Consider the following 21000-nt stretch of genomic DNA (forward strand, 5'->3'; position numbering starts at 1 on the left):
CCTTTTCCTCCCAAGCATTCTACTTAGCTGTTAACAAAACAAAACAGGTCTAACTGCTGTTCTTGGCAGTTGATATTGCTTTGCTACGCAAAAGTAATTCCATTCTTTCTCTTCCTCAGTATCCAAAAACAATGATCTCTCTGTGTTATGATGTGAAAGCTTTCACTTGATTTTCTTTCAGATTTTGTTTGGGTTGCTTTCCCCCGACAACCCGAGCAGATTGGTTTGTCTCTGGGCGGAAGTTTGGAATACTTACCATGCCCTTACTCAGCAAATGTTGCTTCACCTTAAAGTGACACTTCAAAACTTGTCTTGTAAAGTCCCACTTTTGTAACCCTATTTAAAAGGGGAATGATAAAGCTAGCAACAACAAGCCAGTCAGAGTAATGTATTTGCAAGAAAATCTGGAAATTATTGTCAAATAAAAAAAAATTGTTTTCGCTTGTAGAAGCATTGGTTCATGAGGGACAACCAGCAAGACAGGTGACTTCTGACTAACTAATTGAGTTCTTTGTTCCTTCATCAGAGGGTTTTCTAGTTCCTTTTTCAAAAGGCCCTTGTTAAAGTAATGAGTAACAGGCTAAAGCAGAAATAGAAGCACATGATATTTAAGAGTGATGGCAATTTAGACTTGTAATTGGCTAATGAGTAAAAGGCAGGAAGTAGTGGTGAACCCATGTCTTATTTCGACTCGAGACAAGTATGCATTGATGTTCCTTAGAGTATTAGAACCATTGTGTTGCCCCAGCCCAGCACGTGACTGAGCTAGATTTGGACATAGGCAGAGAAATCTTTAAGTTTGCAGATGATACAAAACTTATCCGTGTTGTAAGTTATAAATGAGATGGTATCAGGTTTCAATAGGACTGATGAAATCGGCAGAACAAATGAAATTTAATGTAAATGAGTGTGAAATAATCCATTTTGAGACAAGCAATGGACCACGATAACAATCTCCAAACGGTCTAACTATTTTGAGGTGAATACAAGATCCAACCGATTGTGGAGAGAAAGCATATTCTCAAATCTTTGAATGTCGTGGGACAAATTCATAAGACAAGAAAGCATATAGGATACTTGGCTTTGTAAATAGATGCATGCAAATTTAGAACACGTGATAAGTCTACAAATCTCTGGTTAGTCATCAAGAGAAATAAGTATGGTAACACACTTTAAGATGGTTTGGAGATGATACAAATAAAGACCTTTTGAGGATGATCGAAAGAATGAAGGACTCTAGTGAGACTGAAGAAGCCATGATCATTCTCCTGCAAGCAAAACTTAAGAAATTCTTGAAGGTACCAAGTAGAGAGAAATGGTTTCCTCTGGTAATTGAATAAGTACCTTGAAGTTTCGGTGTAAAAATAAGTTGGGGAAGAACTAAAGTTATAAAGTGAAACGTCTCCACTTCGCGGTTTTTAATATTTGAAAGGTGGGTTTAATTTTTAAAAGTCAATCAGACATCTACTTGAGCACTTCTTCGAAGGTTATGAGGAAAATAGCTGGGGTGTGCACAGCTCTCTCAAAAACTGACCAAATGGCTGCTCTTTCACCGTCTGACTGGTTAATTCCAGTTTGCCAATTGGGTAAACTTCTTGGTACTCTGTGTCACAATCTTAACTAAACTTTAGCAGCACTACTTACTGATCCCAGTACGAAAGGGGTGACAACATTGCATTTTTATTTTTCTTAACTCAGTCATATTGTGACCGCCGAACAGCGCCAGTAGGTTTGGGTTTTATTTTTTTAAGAATTAAAGTATGTCTGGAGGAATTTGACCATAGTGGTTGTTACATCTTCGAGGTCACTTACTACATGTGACAGTGCTAGCGGCTTCAAGAAGATGCGGGGCGCTGCTGCAGCCCATGTGATCGGGGGAGGAGGGAGTTTCATTCATTTGTTTCTGTTCGCGGCAGCGGCTGTTGCCGAGGTTGCTGTGTGGGACACTGTGAGCGATATGCATCGGAGTAACAACGGAGAAGTTCCAATGAATCGGCGCCGCTGCCATTAACATGGAACTCTATCTACGCCTACAAAATACCTTTAGTGGACGCTCTCGAATCCCGTAACGAATGCCTTTGTGGGAGATTCTTCTGGACAGAAACTCAGAGCCCCAAGTGTCTGAAGGGAAAGTTCCCTTTTCGAGTTCTCTGCGATTGGGGACGTGAAGTAATTCGTAGCCTGACGTTTTTTTTGGACGGTGTGTGTTTAAAAAGGAAGGCTCTGCTGGTGGCAGCTTTCAGAGCTGTTTCCGTGCCCCATCAGTCCGGTGGAGCCACGGTCCACAGTGGTCCCATCTGCCCACGGTGCTGCGCCGTGCAAGCCGCGGTGATGTATATGGAGCTTGGGCTTTGAATACGACTCGCTCGCGCGCCGCTCCGTGCAGCCGTTGGGCTCCGGCTGCGGTGACTGTCTCGCGCTGCTTGTTGCCTTGGGAGCCGTTGGTCCTCCGCGTGGCTGCTGCGGGCGCCACCTGGGGAAAGCGGCTCGTGGCGGCCGCAAACCGCCCAAACAACTGGGATTAATCCAAGAGACCGGGTCACCGCGGCAAGTTTGTCTATGTGGGTGTGGAGGAAGAGAACAAAATTAGTGGAAAGGCAAACAAAAATGACCGCCAACTTCTAACACGCGTGGCTTTTCAAAGCAGAAGGGAAAATGTAACTACTGTCCATGGTAGACGATTATCGCGGAACATGTTTTCAAATAAAGTCAAAATGTGTATTGCACGCTACTGTGGGACCATAGCGCTCGTCCTCTTCGCCGTCGCAAACGGTGAGTGAAGAGTGTAAATGCATTTGTTTTATAGGGTCAATGATTTGGATTTTGTTTTTTTTTTCCTGAAATCGTTCTCTCTCTCTCTCTCTCTCTCGCTCTTTTCCCCCACCCCCGGTTGGTGTTTGTGAGCGTCTCAGCCGGCGATGGCAGGTGGCTGTGCGCTTTCTTTCGGTTAGAATGTTGCCAGCTCAGCCTCCAAAACCTAGGCTTGCTGACTGGACAGCGTCGTGGCTTTAAGAGAATTCATTTTCTTTTGTTTTTTTTTGTTAAATTCCATTTGAAAGTGGATTGTATGTTTTTCGTTTTCTGTTGTGATCTATCCGGGCCTCGGTACACAGTTTGCTTGTCCCTCGATCATGGTAGTTTGTCAGAATCCTGCAGGATTTATTACTCTAGACTGGTTGATGTAATATTTAATGAGCTTTCACAGTAATAAAACATGTTGACTCCTTTATTTGCTTTGTTTTGAGTACTTTTCCGTTTAGCAATGACATTAAACCGCCATCTCATTCGTTCTCGTTCTTGGGTCTTTTTTCTAAGCTCTTTCCATCAACATGATTGTTAAAAAAATTAGGCGCTCGTACTTAGTTTTAATAAATCACGATCACTCTTTAAAGTGGGTATTTCGCTTTCAGGCGTCCAAAATAAACTAATCCTTCTGATTATAATGCACTTTTTTTTGCTGATTGAAGAATGATTAATGGATCACAGTCATCCTCGATGACGGAAATTCGTAGTCTTTAGATGATTAGATTTTGTTTTGTTTTTGCTTTAACTCTATGTTCGGACTCGGACTCGCATTCATATGGATGACACATCCTCGCTGTACTGACAGCAACATTTTTCATTTTCCCTAATGTGCCTGCCTTGTGCCTCCCTTCCTACTTTCTCCTCATTTTGTACAGTTTCTTATTTTGGGACACGCTAATTCAGTTTCTTCCATCTAGACGTTTGAGCAAGATGTTATAATTTTGTTTTTGTCTCTGTCCTAGTTCACTTGACTTGGACTTTGCTTATACTAATGTATACGAATTCATTTTATTGATACTGTTTTTGTTCATAAAGGTTTTTAAAGTAAGTATGTTTTATGATACATTTTCAGTTGATATGAATCTTTAATGCCCGCAAAAACTGCGCGCCAACAGAAATGCAACCTGCTTACATTTTTGCAAATTCTTCCTTGAGCTAACGTTTTTTTTTCCTTTTTCTGAGACTACCAAGTAACCGTAAACAACGTTCTTATGGGGGTTAGGCAATGAGCTGCTCGAAAATGTGATCCTTTTATTTTCGATTATCCTCTTGTTTTGTATTGACTGAATATTATACAGGTTGAGTTTCGCTGTCGGGCGGCTGGTGGTAAAAGTCTGTTGGAGATCGATGTATAAGGATTATGTAAATAACACTGCGAGGAAAAAGACAGTTCATTCCTGCACCAGACGAGGCGTTGCAGGCAATCTGATGGAAACTGCAGCAGGGAGCAACTAGTAAAAGGGAGTGTTCGCACATTATATGGGCACCTGGCAAATGTTGTTCTTGCAGCAAGAAGACGCAGATGTAATTCGCTTTTATTTAGCAGTTTTGTTTTGATCAGGATTTGGTTTCCAAGTGAATTATTTTTAGGGCAGTGAAATGCATCTTGCGTTTGAAGAACCGTGTTTGAAATAGTTGTGTAACACGTAAACAATGGATGTCAAATAATTTGTACTGTGTAATTCGCGCACGTTTATGTGGCATATTTGTCCCGTCTACCACCAACAATGGGGTTAATTAACATCGCTATATGCTGAATGTTTATTTTTAAAAATCGGCATAATTGCAAGAGATTTAACCAGTCCGAATGTAGTGAATTCATATTACCAAACGCCGACCGTGACCAAGATTATTTCCGTAGTGAGTTATTTGTGCAGGCATCGAGGCCGGGAAGTAGGGTTTTGGGACACTTTTAAAATGGCTAACGAATGTGAATGGTTAGTGCTTCAGGGCTAGAAATTGTCATAGTAAACCTCAGCTAATGATGCTTTTACTATTTATTGCCTAAATCGTATCGCAGTTTCAGGGGAGGGGGAAGATATGTAATTGGTGTATCAAACATGCAGTTTGCGAAAACACATTCACCACTAAAGTTTATTAAACGACCTGAAGTTTCCATAGAATTTTGTACATTCAAGTCTGTGTCCTTCTTAATCATTGAAGTGTTAATTATTGCTAATCCACCACTTAGCATCTGAAGTTCATTTCATTTAAAGTAGGTCTTGTAGATTTAGAAACAAAAAATTGTCTTTTGTTCACTCCAAACCAATGTTGCCCACATCCTCCTCCTTTTGTACCGGACTTTAAACTTTGAATTCACGCACTTCAGTTACACTTCTCAGTTCTTGAACTGTTTATCTGTCTTTCAATCTGTTTTAGGAGTGTAATTGCTTCCCCATCCTTTTTTTCCTTCAGTTTCAACTTACACTTACACTTACAAATAAATAAGTTCGCACAAAGTTTATTGAAAGGACTAAACTGCTTTTACACTAAAATTTGACATGAGTTGTGTACAGTTCAAACCAAGTTCTGTATTTCACATTTATTATCAAGGACCAATGCTGCACTTGACCATTCATGAGGATAATGCATACGGTGTTTTTAGCTTTCTAAAACAAAGGTACTAAATTGTTTTAGATGCCCATTTTATTCAGTCATAGAGGCATAGAAACATACAGTATGAAAACAGACCCTTTGGTCCAACTTGTCCATGCTGTCCAGATGTCTTAAATTTAATAAAGTCCTATTTACCAGCATTTGGCCCATATCCCTCTTAAACCCTTCCTATTCATAGACCATCTGGATGCCTTTTAAATGTTGTAATTGTAGCAGCGTCCACCACTTCCTCTGGCAACTTATTCCACACATGCACTACCCTCTGAATGAAAAAGTTGCCCCTTACGTCCCTTTTTTTTTAAAAAAATATTTTCCCCTTTCCCCTTAAACCTATGTCCTGTAGTTTTGGACTCCGCTGGCTAAGGGAAAAGACCTTGACTGTTCACCCTATCCGTAGCCCTCATGATTTTACAAACATCTATAAGGTCATCCTTCAGCTTCCTGATGCTCCAAAGAAAATAGTCTCAGCCCATTCAGCCTCTTCCTATAGCTCAAACACTCCAACCCTAGCAACATTCTTGTAAATCTTTTCTGAACTCCTTTCATGTTTAACAATGCCTTTCCTATAGCAGGGAGACCAGAATTGAACACAATATTCCAAAACGGGCCTAACCATTGTCTTGTACAGCTGCAGCTTAACCTTCCCAACTCCAATACTCCATGCACTGACCAATAAATGCAAGCATACCAAATGCTGCCTTCACTAACCTATCTACCTGCAACTCCACTTTCAAGAACTATGAACCTGCACCCCAAGGTCTCTTTGTTCAGCAACACTTCCCCAGGACCTTGCCATTTAAGTGTATAAGTCCTACCCTGATTTGCCTTTCCAAAATATAGCACCTCATATTTATCTAGATTAAACTCCATCTGCTACTCCTTTGCACATCTGATCAAAGTCCTGTTGTAGTTGGGTAACTTTCTTCACTGTCTACTATGCCACCAATTGTGGTGTCATCTGCAAACTTACTAAGAATACCTCCTATATTGACATCCAGATTGATTATATAAATGACACAAGTAGTGAATCCAACGCCAATTCTTGCGGCACACTGCACATCAGAGGCCTGCAGTCTGAAAAGCAACCCTCCACCATCACCCTCTGTCTCCTACCTTCAAGCCAATTTTGGATCCAGATGGATAGTTCTCCCTGTATTCCTTTGATCTAACCTTGTTAACCAGTCTACCATGCAGAACCTTGTCGAATGTATTACTGAAATCTATGTAGACAGCATCCGCCGCTCTGCCCACATCGATTTAAAAAATACACAATCGAGTCAGTGAGACATGATTTCCCAAGCACAAAGCAATGTTGACTCTAATCAGTGTTTGCTTTTCCAAATACATGTAAAATCCTGTCCATCAGAATCCCCTGCAACAACTTGCCCACCATTGACACCAGGCTTGCCAGTCTGTAGTTCCCCAGCTTTTCTTTACCACCTTTCTTAAATAATGCATCACATTAGCCAACCTCCAGTCTTTCAGGCATTATGCCTGTGGCTGTCAATGGTACAAATATCTCAGCAAGAGGCCCAGCAATCACTTCCCTAGCTTCCCACAAAGTTCTAGGGTAGACCTGATCCAATCCTGGGGATTTATCCACCTTTGTGCGTTTTAAGACATCCAGCACCTCCTCTTGACAAATGCCAAATACTGCTGATGCAGGAAATCTGAATTTAAGTTTGAAATGCTCAGCAGGTCAGGCAACAATAGTGAAGAGATGAAGAGTGAATTGTTTAGGGCAATTATCTTTTCATCACAAATATAGTGGATCATAACAAACACCAGAAGTAAAGTTTTATTTCTTGGAAAAATGATAGAGTAAAGAATATTTTCCTCCTTATTTATGTAAAAATCTTGTAAGATTAGTCACTTCTGGATATTTCGAGATAGTAGCACGCTTCCAGTTCCCTAAACAAGTGAAAACTTTTGACATGGAGTTTAATTGTATGGAAAAAGTGTTGATATTTCCTTTTTTTTTGTAGTTAGAGAAAAACACACATATGCTGTCAACTATTTGCTTAATATGTTTATAATATGCCATAGTCACACTGGAATCCTTGCCATGGGTTACTTCTGGAACAGTTCAATTTTGTAACAGAGTCCTGAAAATCACTAGGTTAAAAACATTGCCATTGATTTCTTGTTTTCTCTGGTAGCCAGACTTCCAAACTGGCCATCAGTGTCTATCTGTATAAAATTGACACTTTTTTTTATTGTAAACCACTTTTTGAAAGTAAGTTGACATTTCCTCAAGTGCTAAGTTTATGTATAGGCTGGGTAAGGATTCTTGACTCCCTAACACAAGTAGCAAAATTAAATTGAGCCAGTGCCTGTAAGGGAAATCATCCTGCAACATCTCCAAGGTTCAGCAAGCATATTATTATACTGTGGCATTAAGGAACCCTAGCAAAACAGGAGTCCATGGGAACTGTGAGGGCAGGAGGGTGTAGGGAAAGAGACTATCTGCTGGTTGAAGTCATACCTGACACATAAGAGGATGATTCTGTCAGTCATCTCCGCTCCAGGACATCTCTGCAGGAGTTCCTCAGGGTAGTATCAGATGGCCAACCATCTTCAGCTGCTTCATCAATGAACTTCCCTCTATCTTAAGGACAGATGTGAGGATGTGCAAATATTGGCGAAGAACGTTCACCATTTGTGAATCCTCAGATACTGAAGAAATCCATGTCTATATACAGCAAAACCTGGACAATATCCATGCTTAGGCTGAAAAGTTGTAAGTAGCATTCATGCCATGCAAATGCCAGAAAATTGCCATCTCCATTGAGAGGCATTCTAATCACCATCCTTTAACATTCAATGGTGTTACTATCACTGAATTACCCCAGTATCAACAGCCTGGGGTTACTGAGCAGAAACTCAACTGGACTTGGCATTTATTACTGTCTCTACAACAGTAAATAAGAGGAGGCTGGGAATACTACAGCAAGTAATTTACCTCCTGACTCCACAAACCCTGTCCACCATCTACAAGGCACAAGTCAGGAGTGTGATGACATACAACCCCCTTGCCTGGATGAGTGCAGAGTCACCACAGGAAGCTCAACACAACCAAGGGGGAAAAGAAAATGGCTTGATTGGCACCGCAACCACAAAATTTCAGTCACTCCATTACCACTACTCAGTGGCAGCATGTGCTATCGACAAGATGCTTGGCAGAAATTTGCCAAAGTTCCTTAAACAGCACCTTCAATCCATGAGCACTTCTTTCTAGAAAGACAAGGGTAGCAGATTCATGGGAACATCACCACCTGGAAGTTTGGAAATATATCACAGTTCCTGCACTGCTGCTAGGTCAAGATCCTGGAATTTCCTCTTTAACAAAGTTGTGGGACTTTCTACAGTAGATGGACTGCAGTGGCTGAAGAAGATAGGTCGTCCATCTCCTCAAGGGCAGCTAAGGACATGTAATAAATGGTAGTCCAAAGAGGGATGTCTACATCCAATGAGTGAGTCCTTTTTAAAAAAACAAAAGCCAATTCAGAACTAACATCGTGCACAAAAAAAACTCACCATTTTTTATCAAGGAGTCATATTGGATTCACAGTAGTCGTTACTTAGCAGAAAATCTATTGTGACTAATATATCCCCACAGTATGGTGTCCCACTGAACTGATTAATTGTGCTTTTGATAAAGTTGGACACAAATTTATAATTCGAGTTTCATAATTTAAAAAGAAATGTTTAACATTGGTTGTGTATCTGAGTAACCTTCTTAAAACAAAAGCTACAGCACCTGGATTTTTTTTTGTGCAAGTGCAAGTAAAATTTCAAGAAACTGTTTCCTGACCGAGAGCCTGGTAATTTTTTGCTCCAAACCTGGCTGTTATTGGAAACTGCCAAGTATACAAGGAGCATTTGTATACATATCTTTGACATCTAATTCTTATTACATTGATATATATTTGTTATCTCTAGATTTCATCTATAAAGACTGAATGAATATGGAAAATCACTTTATAGGATTAATCTAGTCAGTTTTTATGCTTTGAAGCTTTTATTCTTGTCAGGCATTGTTGCTATGACTATTTTATTTTGAATCCTGGCAGTGAAAGGAGGCACATCTAGTTTGTAGATGGAGGAGAACATTTTAACTGAGCAGTATCATTCTACAGATGGAAGTAAGTTAAAATGCGAATGTCCATTCAATATCTAGTGGTTGACTACTGCAAATTGCGTATTCTTAATTTTAGTCCATCTAATCAAATCAAACATATATTTGCATTGAATTTTGAAATTATGAAAATGTTGATGTTCAATTTTCATATAGATTTCTTCAGATATTGAAAAAGACCCATTTTATACAAAGACAATTTGATGCCAGTGATTTTAATTTAGGATCTCGTCATAGTTAGTCATTTGTGATATTACATATATGACGAGATGTGTAAATGCATGTGAGAAAATACTGATACAAAAATTTTAATTTATGATACTGTGACAACCTGATGTCATTAATTTAAAAAAAAATAGACTGGAACATATGAAAAACTGATTTGATAGGAATTTAGCTATACTTAAATGCAAATTAGCAGATATTTCTGTCCAGTGATGCAGGTTGATGAGGGTTCACTCTTCTTGTGCCGTCTGGGATATAAAGGCAGTGATCTTCCCTCTGGCTCTCTCAATTAATCTTTTTTTTTAAATAGATCTTTAAAAGAGCCCCTCATTGATCTCTTCACCTGGCAATAACACAATGGGACAAATGACCTTCTGAACTGTAAAGTGAGGAATATGATGTTGTCCGTTCATAGTGAAGTCAAGATGTGGCAAAGCTGAAATTGGTGAAGAGATTTTTTTTTAAAAGCCATCATTAGTATACTGTTTATTATACTGAGAAAGAGGCTTATTAATGTGTTTAGCATCCATGGGTATCCCAAAGTGTTTTCATATAACAAATGTAGAGGCCAACTTCCACACAACAAGCACTTAGAAACAACCATTTGATGACCAGATGATCTGTTTTTGTAATGCTTGTTTAGAGTAATAATTGGCCAAGTCACCAAACATGGCTGTTTTTAAAAAGAAAATACCTGTAGGCTGTTTTTCAATCAATTGCAAAATGCCAAAGTGGTTGCATCTTAAATTTGGAATTGATGAATATGCATGTAAGGGATTTTTCTGGAAAGGAAAATTAAGTTAAGTGCTAGAATAATTCTGTCCCCTTCAGCAGTAACAGATCAGTAGTAAATAAATTGACTGAAATGGATCAGTTGATAATCTATTCATAAAATAACATGTTTGTGAAAGACTAAATTCTAACTAGCTTTATAATAAGTTTGGTAATTGTATATTGCATAGAAAGCATTCCTATGTGGCATTTTTGTATTAGATACTTAATGGAACTTGCTTTTGTGGTAATAGTATCATTCTACATGGATGCTAAGTAGGTTGGTTTATAAAATTTGTAAGATTTAACAGACTTTAGTAATGAAACATATACTCTCCTTACTGTAGTACTCTTGCTGCAATGGCCCAAGTCCTCTTGACACCATCCCAAATAAGCCACACCTAGGAAACTTAATTAGGATTGTAGTGATGTGGAAATATGAGATGAGAACCACCCTTCTCAAACTTGGAAGTTTCAAAAAGACCAGGAATGTATCAGTGAGCGAATCTTAAATTCTCTACCATTCTGCCAAATCACTGGATGATCTTCAAACCCACCTTGACATCAGACCAAAAGACACTTGCTCACACCATGTGTGCAAATTAACTACTGTCTTCCTCCTGTTATCATAGTGACTACACTTTATAATCAATAAAGTGTTTGTAATGTGATTTTTGGGCATCTTGTATGGTTGTGAAAGAAACTGTATAAATCAAGATTTTTTTTCATTGAAACTAAGAAATAACCAGGACCACAAAATGCACATAAAAAATATCAGATTTGGCTATAACACCAAGTAGATAAAGCACAACTTGACTGTGCCATGATGAAATCTGCGCATGCAAAACAACCGTCACAATCAGATGGGGGCATCATATATAGTGAGTGAGAGATGCACATGATACATTGTTTTGTTTCTGCGTGCACTGCCTGTTGTCTCATTTTGTTTCTTATCACATGTTCTCCCACCCTTTTAATAGTTAACTTATTTGCAAAAGCGAGTATGTCAATATTCACTTCTACCTGTTTTTAAATAGGCCTGCAACAAAGAGACCGTAAACTTTTTACATTATAGCCAATTTGGTTGCTTGTTACTGCAAATGTTCATACTTTTAACGTTGCTTATTAGCTTAGTTTTTTGCTTTATCCACCTATAGTTTTTAAACTGCCTAATTTTGTTTTACTCTACTAATAGCCAATTAACACCAAGAAATAGGTTTGGATCGCTTCAGTAATGACTTACATCATATCACATCACCCTCTTTACGGAATGTTTCAGCTTTGCTTTCTAACTGCTTTTGAATTTAAAATAAATGTTTTGCATAATATTCATTTGTGTAATAATTTGTCAGCTCCATTCCTAGCAATGTGACTGAACAATTTTTTTCCTTCATTTTCACATGCTCTACGGTGATGGCCAGACCAAAGACGTTGCTTGTGTGCCACATTATTATTTTTAAACAATGCAAATAACTATTTGTGTCTATCTAGATTCCATAAGATGTTGTTGTACCCTTTCATATAATTCATCATTTTTGCCCATCCCCAGTATTTTGGTTGTAAATGTGAATTTGCACTACAGGGAGTTTGGCAATTTTTCTGGGTTTTTTTTTGCCAGATTGATGAGTGCTCTGCACTTTATTTAATCCATTTAAGTGACTCTATTGGCCTGTTTGGTTGCACTTTTCAATTACTCATCTAACTCATTACCAAAGCCTCATTTTTATTTAGTTAATCTACTCAATTCTGTTTTCTGAACCTTTGCTTGTTAACTACCTCCACACCAAAGTTTGGATGACACCTGTTTCTTAAGTTTGAAAGCCACTATTTGATTTCTTGCTGGTCTTGCACTGTCCTTCCTGAAATTTCTGGGTGCTTCATCGTCCCATCTTGCTACACTGTTCTCTGGAAATTTGAATTGTTTGGACATAAATGTTAAAGGCAAATTGGTCTGCATCTGTGAGAAACAAATGGTGATTTTTTTTTGGACTTGACCTTCAGAGTTGGAAAAGGAGTGAACAAGCTTGTTAAATTGGCAAAAGATGAAGTGAGAACAATTTTCAGTTAAGTAATAGGAATAAACATTAAATAAATAACTGTATGAAGAACTTAGACAGTCAGAGTTTTGAAGAAATAGGTAGGAAAATAGAGATGAGAATCATTTTTTAAATAAAAACTAAGGATGCTGCCAAATAATTAATTACATAGACTTCAAAAAGAAATAGTCAACATGGTGTTGCGGGGTGGGGGGGCAGCGCGGGCACAGTGGGCAGTGGGGGGAAGCTACTTTGCCAGGGCTACTAGACTGGTGCAAATTCATCTGTATCCTACTTTTACTAGTCGATGTTCAACTTAACATCTGTTCCATTCTTCAGTTCCTCATGTGTACATGAACCTTGGTACTGCTGTATATTGTCCTTGCCTATTAATCTTTCAGTTTACATCAGAGGAGCAGGAAAGTTGACGTTTTGAGTCAGAATGAAGGAGGGTCCCAACCCGAAACATCAACTTTCCTGCTCCACTGATACTGCCTGACCTGCTGTGCTCCTCCAGCTCCACATTGTGTTGTCTCTGACTCCAACATCTGCAATTCTTGCTATCTCTGAATATTTCAGTTTAGTTTGCAATCTCTACTCCCTTTTATTTATTTTTTACTCTGCTTCAGTGGTTTACATTCATTTTTATTTCACTCCTGTATTCTCTCCATTTCTTTTGCCTGCTTTCTTTCAGTGTGCTGTGCACCTCTAGTGTCCTACATCCACTTGGATCCACTCGAAAACAATTCAACCATGATTCTTTGCATCACAATTGATTACTTGATTACTCAGCTGTTCTCTGGTGTTAAATGGTCTCTACCATTTCAAATGCATATGTTTTCTCACCCTACCTTTTGTGCAATTTAATGATGTACTTCACTTGCCCACTTAACTCATCAATATTTTCCATTCTCTACACCTAATTTGCCCAAGCCACTTCTTGAGTCATTAAAAAAGTCAGCCTTGCTCATCTTAACACAAAATAACTACCTTACTTTCTATACACTTCCTGTAACATTGCATAACCTGTGGTAGGTCAAAGGAAACAGTGGGACAGAACAACACCAGGTAAGAAACAATAGAAGATCATGCATAGATAATCATGCAGCTTGTTGAGTTTGTTCTTCCATTTGGTATGGTCATGGTTGATGCCAGGGTGTGACGATACTATGGCTTTAAGAAGTGTATTTTGCCCTGTTTGTTATTTTTAATGCAGAGAGGTTTTAAGACAGGCATCGAGCTGTCTATTGAATGCACTTATAGTAAAAAGCTAGTGAGGCCTCGGGTTTTTTTTAAGGTCGGAACAATAGCAGCAGCCTAAATGGGTGGGGCAAACCTTCACATTTCCCCAGTTTTTTTTAGTAGCAGTTGTTGCTGGGGTCTTGAAACTGGATGTGAAAGCTGTTTCTCCTCTCTGGATTACACCTAAAACGTGGGCGTTCTCTTCCTGCTGCTGGAATTGCACGTGACACTGTTTGTCTAAATTTTCCTTTGTCAAGTGTGGGTTTATGGGATGTTACTATATTGGATCAGTTGCTGTTCAGTAGTTAAGTAATTTATTATTCTGTTAAGTTTTCCAATAGACTTGTTATCCAATTTTTTTCTTTTATTGTATCCTAACCATAGTGTAGGAGTAAAGTGTGTTTAGCTTCAAATCTGGTTATTTGCCCAATCAAATTGCATCTGGAATACAGTACGTTACACTTACCTTTTAAAATAAGAAAAAGTTAGGGGCTAGACTATCTTAATATATTTTGAGGGGGGTTTGGTCTGATGCACACGTGGTGATTAACAATAAAACATTGCAGAGAGCTGTACAGACGAAATGGGTCAAATTGCCTCCTGTACTGTGCAAGCATTCTGTAAAATCAGAAATGCTTTGAGAGATCTTAAATTAATCAATCTTGGGTGTTAAAGTAGAACAAAATGAGAAAATAAAATGTGCGCAGGATATTCAGAGCTTGCAAAGGGACATTGACTCCGTAATTGATTGCAACAAATTTGCCACCGCCTTGATCAATGTGAGGAAGTGTGCAAACTACCCATTTTGCCAGGATTCACTAGCTTTATTGAGAGTTTGTGTATTTTCTGCATGAATATGCGAGGTAAGAAATAGGGAGAGAGTGCAGCTAAGCATGTGGCTACAGGACTGGTGTAGGAGGAGGGCTTCCATTATGTGGATAATTGGAGCACATTTTGGGCAAGGTGGGACTTGAACAGTAAGGACGGGTTGCACCTGAACCGGAAGGGCACAAATATCCTGGGAGGGAGGTTTGCTCGATCTATGTGGGATGGTTTAAACTAGATTGGCAAGGGGTGGGGAACTGGATTTGTAATTCAGAGGATGAGGTATTCAGCCTTTCAACAGACACAACAGGGAGTGAGGTTGTTAGTAAAGAAATGCAGTCGATGGAATGTCATTGTGGACACAGGGATGGTTTGAAGTGTGTATACTTCAATGCTAGAAGTATCAGAAATAAGGTGGATGAACTGAGAGCATGGTTCAGTACTTGGAACTATGATGTTGTGACCATTACAGAAACTGGGGTAACTCAGGGACAGGAATGGTTGTTGGAAGTTCCGGGATTTGGATACTTTAAAAGAAATAGGGAGGGTGGTGAAAAAGGCGGTGGAGTGGCATTGCCAGTCAGGGGTGTATAGCAGCTACTGAAGGGCAGTTCGAGAGTGATATGTCTACAGTGTCAGTTTGGATTGAGGTCAGGAACAAGAAAGGAGCAGTCAATTTGTTGGGGGGTTTTACAGACCCCCTAATAGTTATAGAGAAGTGGAGGAACGGATTGGGAGGCAGATACTGGAAAGGTGCAGAAGTCACAGGGTTTTAGTCATGTTGACTTCAACTTTCCAAATATTGATTGGAAACCTTTTAGTTGTAATAGTTTAGATGGAGTGGATTTTGTCCAGTGCATTCGGGAAGGATTCCTGACACAGTATGTAGATAAACCAACCCGAGGAGAGGCCATTTTGGATTTGGTGCTTGGCAATGAACCGGGCCAAGTGTTAGACCTGTTGGTAGGAGAGCATTTTGGCAATAGCGATCATAATTCTGTTACTTTTACAATCGTCATGGAAAAGGATAGGTACATACAGCAGGGTAAGGTTTATAATTGGGGGAAGGGTAATTATAATTCTGTCAGGCAAGAATTGGGTAACGTAAAAAGGGAACAGATGCTGTCAGGGAAGAGCACTGTAGAAATGTGGAGATTGTTTAAGGAATGCATAATGCAACCCGTCCTTACTGTTCAAGTCCCACCTTGCCCAAAATGTGCTCCAATTATCCACATAATGGAAGCCCTCCTGTTCAAGGAATGCATAATGTTTGTCCCCAGCAGGCAGGGAAGATGCGGTCGAGTGAGGGAGCCTTGGTTCTCGAGAGGTCAAACGATTAGTTAAGAGTAAGAAGGATGCTGATTTAAGGTTTAGGAAACAAGGATCTGAAAAGGCTCTGGAGGAATACAAGTTAGCCAGAAAGGAGCTGAAGAAAGGGCTTAGGAGAGCTATGAGGGGGCATGAGAAAACCTTGGCAGACAGGATCAAGGAAAACTCCAAGGCTTTTTACACATACGTGAGGAATAAGAGAATGACCAGAGAAAGGGTAGAGCCGATCAAGGATTATGAAGGGACTTTGTGCACGGAGCTTGAAGAGATAGGAGAGGTCATTAATGAATACTTTTCTTCGGTATTCACAACTGAGAGAGAACTAGTTGTAGGGGAGGACAGTGTGAAACAGGCTGGTAGGCTAAAGAAGGTGGATGTTAGTAAGGAAGATGTACGAGGAATTTTGAGGAACTTGAAGATAGATAAGTCCCTCGGGTCTGATGGGATTTGTCCAAGGATTCTATGGGAAGCGGGGCCTTTGGCGATGATCTTTTAGTCCTCACTGTCCACGAGTATAGTGCTGGAAGATTGGAGAGTGGCCAACGTCGTTCCCTTGTTCAAAAAAAGGAAGAGGGATAAACCTGGAAATTACAGGCCAGTTAGTCTTACTTCAGTGGTGGGCAAATTATTAGAAAGGGCTCTGAGAGATAGGATTTATGATCACTTGGATAGGCACAGTTTGATTTGTGATAGTCAGCATGGATTTGTGAGGGATCGATCATGCCTCACAAACCTGATTGATTTCTTTAAAGAGGTGACCAAACACGTGGATGAAGGTAGAGCAGTGGATGTGGTATACATGGATTTAAGTCAGGCGTTTGATAAGGTTCCCCATGGTAGGCTCATGCAGAAAGTAAGAAGGCATGGGATAGGGGGAAATGTCGCAGATTGGATTTGGGATTGGCTGACCCTTAGAAGACAAAGGGTGGTAGTGGACGGAAAATATTCAACATGGTGCTCAGTTACGAGTGGTGTACCACAAGGGTCTGTTCTGGGTCCTCTTCTATTTGTGATTTTTTGTAAATGATTTGGATGCAGGAGTGGAAGAGTGGATTAGTAAGTTCGCGGACGATACGAAGGTGGGTCAAGTTGTGGATAGTGCGGAGGGCTGTTCTAGGTTACAAGGGGACATTGATAGGATGCAGAACTGGGCTGAGAAGTGGCAAATGGAGTTTAACCGTGAAAAGTGTGAGGTGATTCATTTTGTAAGGACAAACTTGAAAGCAGAATACAGGGTTAACGGAAAGATCCTTGGCAGTGTGGAGGAGCAGAGGGATCTTGGGGTTCATGTCCACAGTTCCCTGAAAGATGCTACCCAGGTGGATAGAGTTGTTAAGACGGCGTATGGTGTGTTAGCTTTCATTAATAGAGGGATTGAGTTCAAGAGCTGTGAAGTTATGCTCCAGCTATACAAAAGCCTGGCTTAGCCACATCTGGAGTATTGTGTCCAGTTCTGGTCGCCAAATTACAGGAAAGAAGTGGAAGTGTTGGAAAAGGTGCAGCGGAGATTTACCAGGATGTTGCCTGGAATGGAGGGAAGGTCTTACGAGGAAAGGTTGAGAGAGCTAGGGCTTTTCTCTTTAGAACGACGAAGGATGAGAGGTGACTTGATAGAGGTGTACAAAATGATCAGAGATATAGATAGAGTGGACAGCCAGAGACTTTTTCCTGGGGTGGAGGTAGCTATTACGAGGGGCCATAGCTTTAAAGTGAGTGGAGGTAGATATAGGGGAGACGTCAGAGGTAGATTCTTTAATCGGAGAGTAGTAGGGGTGTGGAATGCATTGCCAGAGAGGGTAGTGGAGTTGGCCTCATTAGGCGCATTTAAGCAGCTATTAGATAGGCATATGGATGAAGGTAGGGGTGGAAGTTAGGTAGACCTTAGGTTTAGGGTAAAAGTTCGGCACAACATCGTGGGCCGAAGGGCCTTTACTGTGCTGTATTGTTCTATGTTCTATGTTCTAATATACATCTTTGAGGTTCATCGTTGGCCAGAAACTTTATTTGCAGTTAAAGAGGATATACGTTCCAGAAGCCAATCATTCATTCCAACTAATCTCTTTATCGGTGTTTATGTGGCACTCTAATTGCCTCCTGATTTTCTACCAATGAATCCACCTATTCCATTTTTTTTGTCAAGTTTCCCCTTAAATGCATTTATATTATTGACAGCACTTCCTGTAATGGTGAGTTACACATTATTAGCACTCAGTTGTGAAAATATTTCTTCTGATTTCCCTTTGATTTTGTAGTGACCATCATATATCAGTATCTTTGTTTCATCTTTTTGGGGAAGAGTATAACACTCTCAGCATCCACTCTGCAAAAAAAAATGATAATCTGAAAGTGGCAACTGTCATTCACTACTCAGTTATAGACTGTAAAGCAGACACAACCTCAAGTTGACAATTTATGAAAGCAATTTATCTGTCCAGAATTTCCCTTTTGCCATTCTCTTGTTGTTAGAAACCTGATAAAAGAGACGTAACTACTTAAAACAGCAAATGAAGCAACAACTATTGAACAAGCATCTTGGCCTTTTAAAAAATTACATCAGTAGATTATTATTACATGTCTCCACTATAACTATAACTTCTTAGAAAGTTTTTGTTCATTATATTTCATCTTCTACCTTAACCCCATACGTATATCTCAACCTTATTTCATTCAAAGGTTTTACAGTGGTCAAATTATTAACACTTTCATTTCCTGGTCGGCTGTCTGTCAGAATACTTCAAAAGTGATTTGACTGCTTGATCAACTTAAATTGTATGACAATACCTTCAGGCTGGAAATCATGGTACCTCTGTCAATGTGCAGTTGATTGCAGCTAGATTATTCATGCCTGCATTTTTCGATCAGCATTGAGCACCTTTTTGGAGTTGAAGAACCCAAACAACTCAATTTTTTAGAGTACAAAGGAAAGAGCGAGTTTTTTTTTCTCCCCCTGCAGATTTCTGGCCTGCTCTGTGTTTACTACTTCATGAAGTTCACATAAAAGTATACCTCCTGTCCAGTCACTCTAGTAAAGGCATTGAAGAGGCTACATAGAAGATTGAGAAGGATAATACCAGAAATGTGTAGGTATGCAATAGTACGTAAGGTTTGACGTCTTAACTCCGGAAATAATTTTTACATAATTGTTAGCCTTTATGATTGTTTCATCTTTCAGAGGAAGAGTATAACATTCTCTCTCAGCATCCACCCTGCAAAAAACAAAGATACTAATATATGATGGTCACTATGAAATCAAACGGAATTCAGAAGAAACTTCTTCACCAGTGAGTACTAATAATGTGTAACTCACTATTAGACGAAGTGTTGTCAATAGTACAAATGCATTTAAGGGGAAACTTGACAAGAAAAGGAATAGGTAGATTCATTGGTAGAAAATCAGGAGGCAGTTGGAGTGCCACATAAACACCAGTAAAGACATTAGTTGGAATGAATGATTGGATTCTGGAACATATATCGTCTTTAATTCCTAGTAAAGTTTCCGGTCAATGATGAACCTCAAAGATGTATATTCATGCACAATAATACAAAAAAACTTCCAATAAAGCTAGTGAATCCTGGTATTTAGTAGGTAGAATGGAAAAGTGGGCGACTTTTAAATTTAAAGTGGATAATTGCACAATTCCTCACATTGATCAATGTAATTTTCTTGGACGGATTTACAAAGGTGAATGCAAACTTTTCGAATGAGACCACGCTTGGACTATTGCATGCCATTTTGTTCTCCTTATCTGAGGAAGGATGTTCTGGCTAGGGAGGAAGTGCAACAGACTGATTTCTGGGATGGTGGGACTGATGTATAAAAAGTTATATGAGGATAAGGTAGCACTATACTCACTGGAGTTTGAGAACGAGGAGGAATCTCATAGAAATCTATAAAACGCTAACCGGTTTAGACAAGTAAATGCAGGAAGGATGCTCCCAATGGCTGGGGAGTCCAAAACTAGGTGTCTCAATTTAATTACAGTCAGTTTTGATATAACACGTGTTTCTTCAATGCAAATTGGCTTTAATGCGGTTGAAGAATTTAGACCACTGTTTGTATAACGTGAAATTTCCTTACCTGTATTGGCTATAACGTGATTCGGCCCCATTGGTTTAAATGGTGTGGCTATTGTGCGATTTTTCTCATAATGCAAAATCGCACGAGAATGGAACTATCGTGTTAGATCAGAACCAACTATAAAAGGGGTTGGCCATTTAAGACTGAGATGAGAAGTTTCTGCACCCAGAGAGTGAACCTATGGAATTCTGAACCAGAAAATGGTTGAGACCAAAACATGGAATGTTTTCAAGGAAGAGGTTGGTATAATTCTTTGGGGCTAATGAAATCAAAGGGTGTGGAGAGAAAGTGGAAGCAAGGTACTAAATTGGATGATCAGCCGTAATCATGTTGAATGGTGCAGCAGGTTTAAAGGACTGAATGGCCTACTCCTCCCATTTCCTAGGCATCTGTTTTGAAAAGCACACACAGTGGGCTAGAGAGGGACCTGAGTGTAGGTGGTTGGGTGAACAAAGTATATTCAACAACTAAGACCCAACGTTAGTGAATTGGATAGAGATTCATATGCGTCAAAAGGTAAGCTTATGACAAATGTAAGGTGCTTAATAAAATAACAGCACGTATAGAAAGTGCAGAGATCTAAAAATAGAATAATGAGCAAAGAAGGAGTGTGGAAATATTTTGTAAAAGAATTCCAATGCTTTACACCCACGTAAGTATCAAGAGTAGGCAAAGGAACAGTGAGGCCATTTGGGGAATCAAAAAAGTTGTTTTGCTAAGATATTGAGAGTACTTTGGTAGCATATCTTTAGTGATTGCAGGTGCAATGTAGCAGGAAAACATAGGGTAATATCAATATTAGATATAATAAAACTTGTTAGAAGGTTGGTAACTTGCACCAGGAAAGTTTTTTGTTTGAAAGGGTTGCATTCTACCTTGTTTAGGAAAATTAGTGCAAATTGTGGTGACACTGGTAACAACGTCTCGAATATCTT

At 39.5% G+C, this 21000-nt stretch overlaps 1 protein-coding gene across 2 annotated transcripts in view; it reads left to right on the plus strand.

The window, feature by feature from the left end:
* The first annotated feature begins 2306 nt into the window (after window positions 1-2306).
* Window positions 2307-21000, plus strand: part of tmem132e (transmembrane protein 132E) — a 606787-nt gene continuing 588093 nt past the window's right edge. For both annotated transcript variants that reach the window (XR_007264880.1, XM_048612749.1), the window contains exon 1: window positions 2307-2772. Coding sequence is in view for 1 of the 2 variants with exons in the window: in XM_048612749.1 (XP_048468706.1) it covers window positions 2694-2772 (79 nt within the window). In the remaining variant the exon portion in view is untranslated. The remainder of the gene's footprint in view (window positions 2773-21000) is intronic.

Source organism: Rhincodon typus, chromosome 26 (assembly GCF_021869965.1).
Source record: "Rhincodon typus isolate 14 chromosome 26, sRhiTyp1.1, whole genome shotgun sequence".
Lineage (NCBI taxonomy): Eukaryota > Metazoa > Chordata > Chondrichthyes > Orectolobiformes > Rhincodontidae > Rhincodon > Rhincodon typus.